The 14,603-nt window shown below is 39.2% G+C and overlaps 1 protein-coding gene across 2 annotated transcripts in view; it reads left to right on the forward strand.

Annotated features, from left to right (window-relative positions):
- The window catches only part of LOC147197996 (ephrin type-A receptor 6-like), a 117,018-nt gene extending 103,850 nt beyond the window's left edge, over positions 1-13,168 (forward strand). Inside the window, exons 10-17 of one of the 2 annotated variants that reach the window (XM_086124503.1) lie at positions 643-768; positions 1,433-1,618; positions 5,234-5,295; positions 6,121-6,330; positions 6,589-6,738; positions 9,744-9,937; positions 10,314-10,463; positions 11,066-13,168. In XM_086124503.1, the coding sequence (XP_085980629.1) occupies positions 643-768; positions 1,433-1,618; positions 5,234-5,295; positions 6,121-6,330; positions 6,589-6,738; positions 9,744-9,937; positions 10,314-10,463; positions 11,066-11,180 (1,193 nt within the window). In that variant the 3' untranslated portion in view covers positions 11,181-13,168. Of the gene's footprint in view, positions 1-642; positions 769-1,432; positions 1,619-5,233; positions 5,296-6,120; positions 6,331-6,588; positions 6,739-9,743; positions 9,952-10,313; positions 10,464-11,065 lie in introns of those variants that run through there. The other variant, XM_086124506.1, reaches the window with a different exon arrangement.
- The last annotated feature ends 1,435 nt before the right edge of the window (positions 13,169-14,603 follow it).

Below are 14,603 nucleotides of genomic sequence, written 5' to 3' on the forward strand. Positions count from 1 at the left end.
TCATATTAAATGCTGGCTAAGCTTTATTTAATGAAGTGGCCAGTGAAGGTACCACCGCGAACCTTATGTGTCTATTATCCGGACTCGAAATGGAGTGTAGAGGAGAGGAGAACAAAGTCCTCTGGGTTTTGCGGTTGTTGCTTCATGCATCAGAGACAACTGATAGTTATTGTTTTTTTTTTTTTGTTTGGTTGTTTTTTTTTGTGATGCTGTATCGATCATCCGCCGTGAAGCGCGGCTTGTCTCTGGCTTCCGTCCTGCAGGCAGTCAGGCTGTACTAAAGATTTGGTGACTTGCTCAAGGACACTTGTGCAGCATGGATGCTTGCATTAAGCAAGGATTAAACAGAGTTATTGAAGTTCAATAAAACAGGCAAGATGTTTCTAGATTTTATCAGATGATAATTTGACAAGAAACATCTCTCTGCTTTCCAGAGATTTTCAATGCGATGAACGGTATATCTTTTTTTCACAATGGTGTAATTTCTGTTTTTAATTAAAGGAGCTCAAGAGTTTAATTACATTTCTCGAAATGATCGTCTCTGTTGAATTAATTTCACCTTTCAATTACATCAACATATAAAGAGCAGAAAAAAAATCAGTCCACCACTTCATACTACTTTTTGTCATTCAACCTCTGCAGTTCCTTTCCCTGGGATTAAGACCTATGTGGACCCCGACACTTATGAAGACCCCGCGCAGGCCATCCATGAGTTTACCAAGGAGATCGATCCATCTCGGATCCGAATTGAGAGGGTGATTGGAGCCGGTATGCATACACTTCACGCTTTTGCTGTCACGGTTTAATGTAAGCCGCCTTCTTGGATCACATTTGCTTCATGGGTGATCATCTGTTGTTGTTCATAACACACATACTTAAGAATCCCCTGCTGCCAATGTACACCCTAAGGAGAACCCATTTTAGCATTCCAAATGGTAATGTTATGTACAGGCCCGTGTAGAAGTTACATTGACAAGGAAAAAGATTTACAGCGAATGATCGAGTGTCATTTTGAGGGGGTAGAGAGACATAATTTGAACTGGTCTAAGTCAATCAGGTGTAAATTGCAACACTGCCCCCAGGTGGAACTAAAAGGTACCTGGTGTTTAAGTGAGTTGACTCCCGCAGTACAATCTTCATTGAGATAAGGCACACATTTGACTTTTGAAAATTCCATGGAACAACACTACAAAGTGAATTGAAAGGTAAATTCGGTGCATTCTGCCATTTAAATAAAGAGTATTGATATTGTTGTGCCTATCAGTACATGTCACTGGCATAGTCGATAGATAAACCATTTTAATTAAAATTTTGAAAATTAAATTAACGTATTTAATTTAATTCATAAATAAATTTAAATTTTTAATTTTGAGAACATCTCAGTTAAATTGGATAACACTTACTTGAGATGTTTGTGTGTTTTCCACTGCAGGTGAGTTTGGAGAGGTGTGCAGTGGCCGACTGAGAACACCCGGCAAGAAGGAGATAGCTGTGGCAATAAAGACACTGAAAGGTGGCTATGTGGAGCGTCAGAGGCGGGACTTCCTGCGCGAGGCTTCCATCATGGGGCAGTTTGATCACCCCAACATCATCAGGCTGGAGGGTGTCGTCACAAAAAGTACGAAAGCCAACCACACTTGCAGATCACAGTCACACCTTTTTTAATGTAGTTATAAGCACGGTGCACAGCCTTGAAAGTGGACTCGACACCTAAGTCAGAATACAAAGAGCCAAATTTCGTCTTTTGTGTTTTCAGTTCTATTCAAAGTAGCACCATAATTCCCCTCAATTGCAAAGGCACAATCAATCGCAGAATTTCCCAGAATATTTCAATACAAAATCTACGGTCCACAGATACTCAACTCCAATAAAGGCTGTTTGCTCTGGTCATTTGATTATTTTTATTCTCATTTCTTAAATCTTTGCACCTTACTCAACTGTTTTTTTTCCTGATTTATACACAACCGTTAAATCATCTGTATGCTGTTTTGTTTTGGTTGTGAAGTTTATATATGTGTGTTGTCTGCTACTGTTGCAATAATATAATGTGAGCATTATACATAGATTATCCTCTGGTGTGTGTGTGAGTGTGTAGCGCCAAATGTCATTTTTACGGAGGGGTAAATTTTATGATTGCAAAGTGTGTGTGTGTGTGTGTGTGTGTGTGTGTGTGTGTGCGTGCGTGCGTGTGTGTATATGCATGGAGCAGTGACTTGCTAAGGACCGCTCTTTTATGGGGCTCACCCAGCGCAACATCTGGTTGTTTTTACACAGGTTGTATAAACTGAGACACTTTGTGAATGTAAATATGTTCCTTGAAGACTTTCAGCCCCTCACTAAGACCAAAAAAAGATAACCTGAGTTTATCTCACAATACTGAGATTCTTGATCTTGCTAAACATTTGATTGTAAAACGGTGGTTATCTAAAGCTATTCTCATATACTCCAGTGACGTTTTATAGGAAAGTCCTTGGTTTCGTAACAAACAAATTACATTGCACAGTATATACCTGGAATACTTTTGCACCTTTTATTATGTGGTGTGTTTATTCCAAATTCGAAATGTTAGAGCAAGACTAAAAACGCTCATGGGGCTTGATTTACCAAGATCCCACATAGCAGGAGCTCAATCACATTTTCATCACTGTAACAGATTGCTCGCACACGTGGTAGCAGGCGTAAAAGTGGGTTGTATTTACAAAGTAAGAGGGTTTTGCACTTTAAGGTTGCTCTGATGGTTTTCTCGGAGGAACAAAAGCGCCACAAGCGCAAAATGAAGTTTGAAGTGATGGAATTGAAAGTGTTAGTAAAAGAGGCAAGCAACCATTGTGCGGTTATAGAAAATAAATTGATTGCTCTGATCATTTTGGGGATGCCAATGACTGAAGAAAAGCCTTGCTTTATTTGATGTAACTTGTCCTGAATGCATGTAAATTGGATGCACAGGTCCAGTATGTGCCCATTTTGCATAACATTATGGTTAAACCTTGGGGTGGTACACCTGCAAAACTGCACTGCGAGAGGCCAGCCTCAGTTGTCACAAATGGAAATGCAAAGTTGAAAGGAGTTTTGTCATAAGTGCTCTGACATGACTCCTTCTTGTGACTGCTGGAGGTTTGGGCACTTCAGGAAGTAGTTAGGAAGCAGACTAATTGTTCAAAACCTACTTTCCCCCTCTGATTATATTTTTCAAATGTGAAATTTATGTCACCAGATTCAAAGTATATCAATAGTTTAGGATAAGCGGCTCCGATAATCAATGGATTGTTGTCTGACATGATAACTGGGGGAGGATGCCGTTAAAAATGTATATTCCACTCTGTATTATACACATAGTGCAGTCCAATCAGGCACAATTTGTGCTTGGCAGTATGATTCATCTGTCCTCTCATCAAAATTTACCTTTTTCTGTCTGTCTGCCTGTCTCACTTCCTCCCTCCATCTGTTGTTGTTCTTTGGAGACTAATTATGGTGAGTATTGTGCTGTGACTGACAGCCATACCTGCACTGAAATAACAGGTGACACACTAGACTGGAAAGCAGGTGCATTTGTTTTTTGTTGGGCTTTTTTTGGGGGGGGGGGGGGTGCTCATGAACTGTACTACAGAACGTCAATGGTACAGATCCTACTAATTATTCCTGCTCAGCCAAACAAATGAACAAAAACCTCATCAAAAAACAAAAAAATGGAAGTTAATGTTTTGGTTCGTTCAAAATAAGTTGACCTTCATTGGATCACATGCTTTCACACGCCATAGTGGCAGTGCCCATCTCAGAGTCGCTGCCAGGAATTTGTGGCCCTTGGTGGCTTTGTCTCTCGTGACTTGAGGGAGACAAAGTTGAGCTTTTATCGGCCTCTAATGTCATGTTGAAAATGAGAGATTTGCCGCCATCTTGTGGCATCTACAAACCTTTTTAGGAGAGGTCAGTGGCAGATTTGTGACAGGGCTTGGTATCGATCCCTGTCAAATGGCTATTTGCTATTGAATAGAAAGACCAATAATTGACACTCTTTATTTTATTTTATTTTTTTTTTTTTGTCTCTAAGTTGAGATGTGTCACAACACAGTTCAATGACACAAGACAGAACTTTTGGTGCCATCTTGTGACATCTAATGACGTTTCAGAGCACACTAAAAAGAAAAAAATGATGTTTTTGGCAAATAATGGAAGATAGGTTCCCAATAACGTGCTAATACGTCAATATGCGAGTAGCAAATTTGTTTTTTTTTACTCACACTGTCATTATTTTTTTCTTTCTCATTTTTTTAGCTCTGCCTTTATTTTATGTTATCTAAATAAGACTCCATATTTTATGCTAATGTTTCACCACTTCCTCTACGTATTGTCATTTGACTTGTTTTGACTCATATTTAGTTGTGAGGACTTGTCACCTCACTTCACCCGATGCAGTTCCCGTGCTCTTGTTGTGTTCCTTCTCGCGGGTGCTGTTGTTCAGTTCAGTTCTGTTTTTCACTTTGTTTCACCTATCGGATCGCTTTTCTTTTGGTCTATGTTTTCTCCAAATAAGTCCCTGTTTGTGCATTTGGACTCTTTCACTTGTCTGCTTCTAAGGCCACCCGCCTTCGCAATGCTGTTTTGGTGACATGATGCTCTGCACTTTCACTGTTCTTTCATCGTCAGAAATAAAAGCAGTGAGGTCAAACAAAGGAGCTGTTGTTCAACTTCTTGTTGATGCATTCAGTGTCAGAATACACTTTCTGTCATTACATATTGTGCTCTTGCATCATTACATAGAAAACATGTTGCTTGTCAGTATCCTCCACCCGTCTTCTTCACGCAGACAGATTTTGTTTTTTCCCCCACATTCTCCAGTGAGGAAACACTGGAATAATGCATTATGTAAGCTTTTATTTCACCATAGTAAGACTTTTTTTTTGGTGGGGCTCGCTTTCACTGTCAAGCAACTCCTGCCTCCAAGTTGTCAGAGAGTTGCTTTCTAGCTCCAAAGGGATCTTTGAAGGAACATATGCGGGAAATGTTGTCATATTTCAAGTCTAACGTTTAAATCAATCACAAACCAATTTAATGTGCTGAGGGGAAGGGATAACTTTTGTTGAAATAACTGACTTATTGCATCAGCCGTTTTAAGAATTTACCGTTTGTTCGCTATTCCTTCTCGTCTTTGTGAGAATAGGTGGACTCAAGACATTTTGGGATCTTTGCAGAAAAATTCACGATGAAGGGTGTTTTTGTGCTTGTGCTTTTGCAGGCAGGCCAGTGATGATTGTGGTGGAGTATATGGAAAATGGATCACTGGACTCATTTTTGAGGGTAAGTGTTTTCTTTTGAGAGAATGACGTGTGCGCTCCTGATGTCAGAATAGCCTTTTGTCGTAAATTCAAAATTGTAGTATGAATTATTGAAAGAGGTATTGCTTTCAACAATTAGTGTTTTTTTTAATGTTTGTTAATTAAAATTATGTAAGAAGTGTACAGGTACATCTAATTTAGGTCAAACTTAGTGTAGAGCGGTGAAGGAGATGCTAAGCAATAAATAATTGGGAATGTACTTTGTACTAAATGTTGATACAAACGCAAGTAAAAATCTATTAATTGTTTGTTCAGTGTTTGAATTGTTCCCTGTGCTTCAAAATGTCCCTTTTTTCATTTTAGGTCAATATTGTCATTCTTCCTGTCCCAATGTGAAAGAACCAGTTCAAAATCATGTGCTTGCTATAAATGTGTTTTGTTTTTCTTTGAGTAGATTCTCTGTCATCTGGTCATGGTAATGCACAAAGGCTGATTTGAAGCAAATGGAATCTTCTCATTTATTATATTTGTTATTTTTTCTTTTTTTTCCAAAAAATGATCAAAAATGACATAGCCATTGTGCCATACAGGTGAATGTTAGATTTCCATTCTGCCAGATGTCTGTTGTATGCCATTCTTGTATATCTTTGTAAGAGGCCAAGGGAGCAATATGGCAAATAATGTCTTTTACTCTGTGTGCAATTATTTTGAGTGTTTCTTCTGCCTTTATTTTTGCCCTCAATCTTATCCACCATCCAGTTCCTGTCCTGGCTATACCGTCCATCCCGCCCTCCACTCCCCAATTTACTGTCTGTTCATTCTGTGTGTTCCCTCCTCTCCCTGTCAGCAACACGATGGTCACTTCACTGTCATTCAGCTGGTGGGCATGCTACGTGGCATCGCCTCAGGAATGATGTATCTGTCAGACATGGGCTACGTTCATCGAGACCTGGCCGCTCGAAACATCTTAGTCAACAGCAACCTGGTGTGTAAAGTGTCAGATTTCGGTCTGTCCCGAATCCTGGAGGATGATCCCGAGGCTGCGTACACGACGACGGTACACCAAAACTCTATGAAAGTATTCATTGTGAAATGGAATGTTTATATATACAAATTTTTATACAAAATTTGGTTCATTTTGTGCGCCGTGCTGATAGCTTATCCAGTTGTTCCTGATGTTCCCAAAAAATATAGATTTTGTTGTTGTTACGAAACCTCACTTACAGCCGCATTTTAAAAAGGTTGTTTTCACATACTGTCTGCACTAGTGAATTCACTTGTGTGTGCATTCATTCATATTCGTTTGTGTAAGCAGGGTGGAAAGATCCCAATCCGATGGACAGCTCCAGAAGCCATTTCATACCGAAAATTCTCCTCAGCCAGTGATGCATGGAGTTATGGCATTGTCATGTGGGAAGTGATGTCCTATGGGGAGCGGCCATATTGGGAGATGTCTAATCAGGACGTGAGTGCTGTTTGTGTTGTGAAATCAATTTTCCTTTCAGTTTGTAAAAGAACCACAGAATTATTGTAGGAAAGGTCGAACACAATTCATTCTGGGACCATGGTCAAAGTTCAGTTTTTCTCATTTCCACTTAAATAATGGAAAATAAATTTTGTTCCAGGGTCACACTTTTGAGATCATGAGGTCAGCATGGTGGCCTGGTAGTTTGCACTTTTGCCTCATGGTTTTGGCGAATTTACCCATTGTGGGACTAATAAAAGGTGGCTTGTAAAACATTAGTCATTGAAATATATTACCGGGATACAATCGGAGAGGTGGGTCCCCCTCTGAACCTGGCCCAATTGATCAATGAATAAATATTCATAGCAGAGCCTCTGAGTGATTGACCCAGCTCTTGGCCAGCTCAGTCGGTGCAAATTATGTCCATAACGATCGAAGCAGAATCCATACAGTGACATCCAATTTGGGTCATCATCACCTAGCCCCCCTCTCCAGATCAAGGAGGAAGGGGAAGGACAAACAGAGGAAACGGCAGCACAAACAGGCATATAACAACATATATTTCAACAAAATGCAAGTGTATATTAAGTGTAAAGTGTCTTATCCCATTTTATTTATATTTGCTTATTGGTCCCTTGTTGTCAATTTTCGGCCATACAACAGCTTCATGTGTCAAACTCAACGCCTAGGGTAAGACAAGTCAAAAGTGTGTCACTTTTTAATTATTTCTTTTTAATCCGCACTGACATTCTGATTTCTCTTCAATTTTAACCATGTCATTGTCATTTAATTTCATCATGCCTATTTTTAACATAAAATTGACAATGTTGTACACCAAAATAATTGCCCTCGATAACTTTAGATTTCAAATTAACTCTTTCATTCAACAAGACGTACTTGTACGTCTTTTTAAAATTAGGCCTCGCCTATGAAGGACGTACTTGTACGTCTAAGTCTTTTTTTTTTGCGTCATGAAATCTGTGAATGAGAATAAGCCGTTTGCATTGCAAATATTTTTGTTATTTTGACTTCAAAATGGCGCAGCGAGAGTGGCTGCCTTTCCAGCAGCTCCTATATTTTGTTGTTCTACTTCTTCCTTTCATAACTTTGCTGCTGTGAATTGGGAATTTCTCCATTGCGAGACTAATAAAGGTTTTCTTATCTTATCTTAAATCATGTAAAAAAAGCGACCAGCAGGTGGCAGTGGTGCCTCACGTGATTGAAATGCATGCTTTTACAAAAAGCTCTTTTTCTCCGTTTTTTTGCCCAGGAATCGCCATTTTCATGAAACTTAGCCATTTTGTAATGCCGATTGCTGAAAAATGGAAAAAGATAGAAACAATTTTTTTTCTGTTGAAATAAAAGAGTCCAAACCTTATTCTGGTAGGATCCATGTTTATATAGCTTTAGAACCAAATATTCTGTGGGCCTTGCAAAATCTGTCAAAATCCAGTAAAACGCTGGGATTGAGGGGGTTGCTCCAGTGAAAATGGCTGGGATTGAATGAGTTAAATGTGCCGTGAAAAACATGGTATGTACAATTCTGTACATTTAATAACATGATGTTGTGAATCTACATAACACACTTCGCAGTCACAAACAACCATACAAATGGTGTGGTCAACAATGAAAATGAGTTTTTGCTTAATTGTCCATAGGTGTGAACGTGAGTGGGAATGGTTATTTGCCTACATAGTATGTGCCCAGCAATTGGCTTGAGACCAGTATAGGGTGTACTCTGCCTCTCACCCCGCATCAGCTCGGTTAGTCTCCAATTCACCTGTGAGCCTAATGAGAGCAAATGGTATAGAAAATGGATGGCTGGAAGTTAAAAACATGCTGACACTTCACTTGACGGTAGGTGAGGATTTTGTGTGACCTCAGAGACCAATTTTGTCCAAATTTTCGATTAGTTCTGTCTCATTAAATATTGTAGGCACAGCTAGAGGAAGGTGGGAGGCAAAAATGGAATATGAGATATTCACCAAGCGTTGCTCATGAACCGTCAGCTGAAGAGAAAGTGTAAAGGTCAAAGATTTATCAGACTTTGATCCAGTTGAGGGGAAGTTTAGAGTTGTGCCTGAGTGACCCGCCGATCCGGGAGCTGTGGTGAGGGATTGGAAGGGCCTTGGAAGCATATCCATCACTAACTCAGATGAATGTGAACGCTGCACACATAATCCCTTTAGTCTCTCTCTCACACACATACACGCATAGACATGCACTTGCAGTATACACATATATGTGTACACACACTTTACCAGCCATGGGGTTCAGGGAGGATTTGTGTTGTTTGAGAATTGCTTCAAAGTGCAGCTGGCAGTTTTGCAGCATCAACTTGTCCATCTCCTTCGGGGTCAAGCGCTAACTGAAGCTCCTCTTGTACACTGCAAATGTAGTATGAACGTCCATTGCATAGGCACATATATATGTTCGTACTCCAAGCTTGGATTTGCTGTTGTTTTTGTTTGTTTGGTTTTTTTTTACAAGAACCGCATGGATCTTTTCGCCAAATCCGGCTGTGCTTTCTTGAATATACAGTGGACGGTTTGGGGGGGTTCCACTCACAGTTCAACCAACGGAGAAGCAGGCAGGCACAGAAACAAGGAGTTCTTTGGAATGAGCATTTGTCAGCTTTAATCGTATCTTCATCCTTGTACATCTTGCTTACACCGTGAGAAGAAGCTTTTTAGAATTAACATGATGCTCAATCAATAGTGTTCTAAACAATACAAATGGCTCACACAGCACCAACAAAATAAATATATTTACAACATATAAACACCTGGTTAGGCGCTTGCTTTGAAGAATGGGTAATACCCCGTCATTGTTGTTGAATTTGAGTGTTTAATTCTTTAAGTTCTATTTAATTATGTTATTACTATGGTATTATTATTATTTTATTTATTTATCATATTTTGTAAGGCCTAATGTTATTGAGGGCTATATTCCTTATTGAAAATATGATACAAATGCTGTATAATGTTGAACTCTTCTCGGTCCAGGTAATTCTGTCTATCGAGGAGGGCTACCGGCTTCCGGCACCAATGGGCTGCCCTGTGGCCCTCCACCAACTGATGCTGCACTGCTGGCAGACAGAAAGAAGTCATCGGCCGAGATTTGCAGATGTCGTCTCCTTCTTGGATAAACTCATCCGCAATCCCGGCAGTTTATTGCCACTGGTCGAGGACATTCAGAGGTAGGCACTTACAGGTAAAATGTCTTGATAGTCGAGCAGTACCTTTCTAAATGTTTGTCTGTGTACCCCTGACAACTGACTTAAAGCTTGTGGCCATTTGTTTACATTTGGCACTGGAAAAGGGACCAACCTTGGTGTCCAATAATTAGCTTGATACATTAGTTGAGATTTTATCTTGAGGAATAGCAATGCACACCCACTATTTGTGGATGGACCATGATGATCATATGATTCTAAAAATTCTAACAGTAAGGTTTCTAGAGTAGTTTTCTGAGCCGTGAAAGCTGCCATTCTTTGAAATTAATTATGTTGCGAATTCAAAATGCTCATAAAACGCTGCCAGTGTCTGATTATACTGTGTTTTTGATTACGTCAGCCTACCGGAGTCTCCTGTGGAGGAAATGGACTACCCACTGTTTATCTCTATTGGCGACTGGCTGGACTCCATCAAAATGAGTCAGTACAAAAGTAACTTCATGGCAGCGGGCTACAACACATTGGATTCTGTAGCAAGGATGAGTATCGGGTGAGTAGCCAACCCGAAATGGCGTGACACATCACAAAACTAATGGGAAATTGTTAGCAGTAATAACCAGTGTTACCATAGTTACCTTGAAAAAGTAACTTGCTTTATGGATTACCCGATTTGAAAAGTAACATAGATACGATCTGATTTCTTCATTTTAAAAGTAACTGTAATAGATTACACATGATTAATTACATTGAACTGACGCCGATAATGACGATTAACATAAAATTCACAATCAGTTTTGCTTATACTTTATTGGAGGTACATTTTTAACATTGGCGTTTAAGCATTCAGTTTGTTTTTTAATTAAGCATGAAATAAATACAAGCCTTTTGACTTAATATCAGTTAATATTATATATCTTTCCAGACTTCAATTAAAAGTCCACAAGAGGTGATGAACCTCCCCGTTGAGCAGAAATGTTCCTCATACCACGTCGCGCCTCAATTCTGAAGTCCCTTGGCTCTGCTTTTATTTGCGGGGCTTATTCCCAGTTGGTCGCAATTCGGGGCTCATTTATCATTTCCAATCTTATCATCTGCTTTTGTAATGCAGCTCACGCATTTTTGTGTCCACGCGTGCGTGTCCTCTCCACCCAGGGATGTAAGGCGTATCGGGGTGGATCTGATTGGCCACCAACGGAGGATTATCAGCAGCATACAGACCCTCCACCTCCAGCTACTGCACGAACAGGAGAAAGGCTTCCACGTATGAGGTCGCCCTTTCACGTGACTTGGGATGGACACATTGTTGGAGCAGATGGCCGTGAAGTCTAGACTGTGCGAGAGACACTTCACAGCCTGTGCCTGAGACTAATTCCCATGGACAGTCTGCAGGAAGGACGTCATTGGACTGGACAGACTGCCTCCCAGGCTAGCAGTTACGAGCAGACACTTTTTCTACTACACACCCCTTACCCAGTATAGCTGGTCTGACCAGACTATTTTTAGACCGCCCAAAAGACTTTACGGTCTGGCCCAGGCCTTCACTTATAGGGGAATGTAATGCCTTGTTACAGCTGCGGTATTTTCTGTGTGGAGGTACATTATCTTAGACATGTAGATTTATGGACATAATCTACTGAATTTTTGGCGTTTCTTCTTTTTCTTGGAAAAAAATATATACCCTCACCACTTTTCATTTTGTAATATGATCATTTATCATGTGTGCATTACTTGACTCTCTGTCTTCGCAGTCTGGTACACTAATACTTGAAGAAAGTGGTGAGAAGCAAGTCGAGGAGATTTCTTGAACGTTAAAGTGTATAGACAAGTAATCGATAATTATTAACATGACCGCATATCTATATACAGTACGTGCAAATCTATATGTAAAAGGCCTAGTGAATCTGAATCTTATTTCAAATCGTTTATTTATTTATGTCAGATCAGCAATAATCATGCAGTCACCTCAGTGTCTCAGATGAATTGTGCAATGGGAGACAACAAACATGGAGCCTACAAACCATCCTTGTTTTTTTTTTATGATACATTTGGAGCTCGCTAAACAGCATTGTTTGCATCCATGAAGAAAAAAAAAAAGAAGAGCAATGTCAAAAAATTTTAAAATGTGGATTTTTAGAGTTGCCCGGCAGAAAACTGTCACGGCTGTCTTAACATACAGTATGAATGTTCAGATAACTTATTAGTAAGTATATTATTTCCTTTTAACATATATTTATATAAATAACCTAGACCTTTATGGTTCTTCAGGATTATGACAAATACTATGAGTATTATTCATTTGCACAGGTGATTCATGGCAGTCGGGTCAGAACTAACTGCGTATTCAGTGCAAGGCCACTGGGTGCGTTTTACGGTCATTCTGATAGGCACGCCACTGTGTGCTTACCTTGTGATCATGTTAAGGTTGTGGAATTTGTGGCAGTATAGGAATCAAGTGTACATAAAAGTAGTCTGAAATGAAAACTTTTGGATCTGCAGTAGTTGATGTCATGTCGTCAGATGCTTGCAATTGAAATTATTTATCTTCATTGGGGAAAACAATGGTAAACAGGCGGTGATATAAATATGGAAAAACAAATATGAGTAAGCTTTCTTGGTGGAATCACGGTGAGTCGGCGAGACTGGCAGCTTTTCCAACTCATGATGCAGTTATCGGAGAGAGCACGAACATAAACAGCAGCATCTTAATTGATCTTGTCCGACAAGCAACATTAACATGTACACACATGTATGCCTTACAGTCGGTTCACACTTAAGTAAACACGTTTCAGTGGAATCTAAGGACCTACAGTATCCCTTAAATCCAGTTATAGACCATATCCATAGGAGTGAAAAAAATAAACTGGCAGCAGAGAGCTGCTCCATTCAGTCTTTGTATGCCGCCAGCCATCAGGAATCATAAAGTTTTACACACACGCACACACACACACACACACACACACACACACACACACACAAACACACACAGACACACAGAGTATCAACTGTACATTACATCCACTTTCACTGGCACAAAACCATCTACAGTCAATGGGAAATATCAGATGCTGTTTGTTGAGCATGTTCTACTGCTGAGCAATGTTAGAACGTTCTTTTGTACAAAGTACAAGTATACTAATGATTATAATTCTTGTATTTTATTTTTTTATAATTTCCAAAGAGATGTTGTAGATCTTGCACACCGAAAGAGGCAGTCAACTGCAGATATTTATTTGCAAAATAAATCTGTAAAGCTCAGCAGGTTGGCTGATTTGTTTTGCTTTTTTTTTTCAAATAGTGAATGAAAAGAGGTGGAACAGCAGTTTGTATTGATACAAATCGTTTTTATGTACATAACTTAGTATAAAATTAAACCTGAAATATGCCGTTCTTTTTAAATGTTCTGTGTAAAGGTCTTGCTTTGCTAGCTGGTGTTGTATAAATGATTATTTTTGCGAAATTTTGACATATTAAGACTTACAGTGGGACAGATGGAGTTAATGGGAGTTTTGCAAAAATACTCAACTGTTTTCGACAAAATTTATATAGTAGTAGCAGATGGAACAAGTGTTTTAGATGAGGATAATAATCACGTAACATAACAGTTTAATGGGTCTGGATGATGAAAATACAGTACTGTATTTTCCTTTGGCCAAATTTGGACCGCATGCCACTTAATATCGTTTATACCAACCACCTGTAGTACAAAAACAAGCATCCAATTTTTGCCTGTTTAGTCGCCGTGGCAACAATGGAACAATCTATCCCCCAGAACTTTCATGGCAACCTGATTAACAAAGAGTTGGTCAAAGACAAATCAATTATTTCATAAGTGATCATCAAGGTTGTCCTAGTAAACGAAAACTAACTATATAACGGAACTAAAGTGGAAAAAACATTTTAGAACAAAAATGAAAATGTTCGATTATAAAACTATCATTGTAGCAAAAATGTACTTCATTTTCATCTTCAGCAATAACAACGAGCTTTTGGGGTTCATTTTAAATGTACAATATTTATTTTGATCTTACTGTTTGGCCATACAGATGATGGAAGATGGTCAGGTGCAGTTTATCTTATTGTATTACAAAATAATTCATTATCTTTTTCTTTTATCTTGCACTCCATATATTAAAAAAATCTAAAACCAATACTAGAAATTAAAAAAATAAAAAATGAAACAAAACTCCTCTATAATCTAATGAAAACAAACTGAAGTTAAACAGCAAAGCCGAAAAAGAAATAAACTCGTATAACCCTGGTCAGCATTAGCTTAGATGTTCAGTATACCGAGTAGTACTCAAGCTTCATTAAAGCATTACTCAAGCAATAGTGGCCAAAAACCTTTTCATATGGTTTCACAAATCTATTGTCAGTACCATCCGTGAAATTTTATTTTTTGAACTGATAAAATGAATAAGCAAGAGCCGGTCAGCCAAGAGGTGGAGCTGTTGCCCCACTAATCATCTCGAGAGCTGATCTGTTGAAAAGTTCAATTCCTTCATTCTAAACTCAAACGTTGAACACCGGTTTTGAGTAAAAGCAAAGCAGGCCTAAAGATCAGCTACAGCAGCTGCTGTTGTTGTGACTGTTGTCAAGCAGACCATCGCATTACACTAATGAATCAAATTCATCCGGAAGAAAGGACGACGGAGGTCCAAGCTACCAAGACCGAGTGGTGTGCAGATCTTAA

This window comes from Hippocampus guttulatus, chromosome 11 (assembly GCF_054856545.1).
Source record: "Hippocampus guttulatus isolate MCC_2025c chromosome 11, RoL_Hgut_1.0, whole genome shotgun sequence".
NCBI lineage: Eukaryota > Metazoa > Chordata > Actinopteri > Syngnathiformes > Syngnathidae > Hippocampus > Hippocampus guttulatus.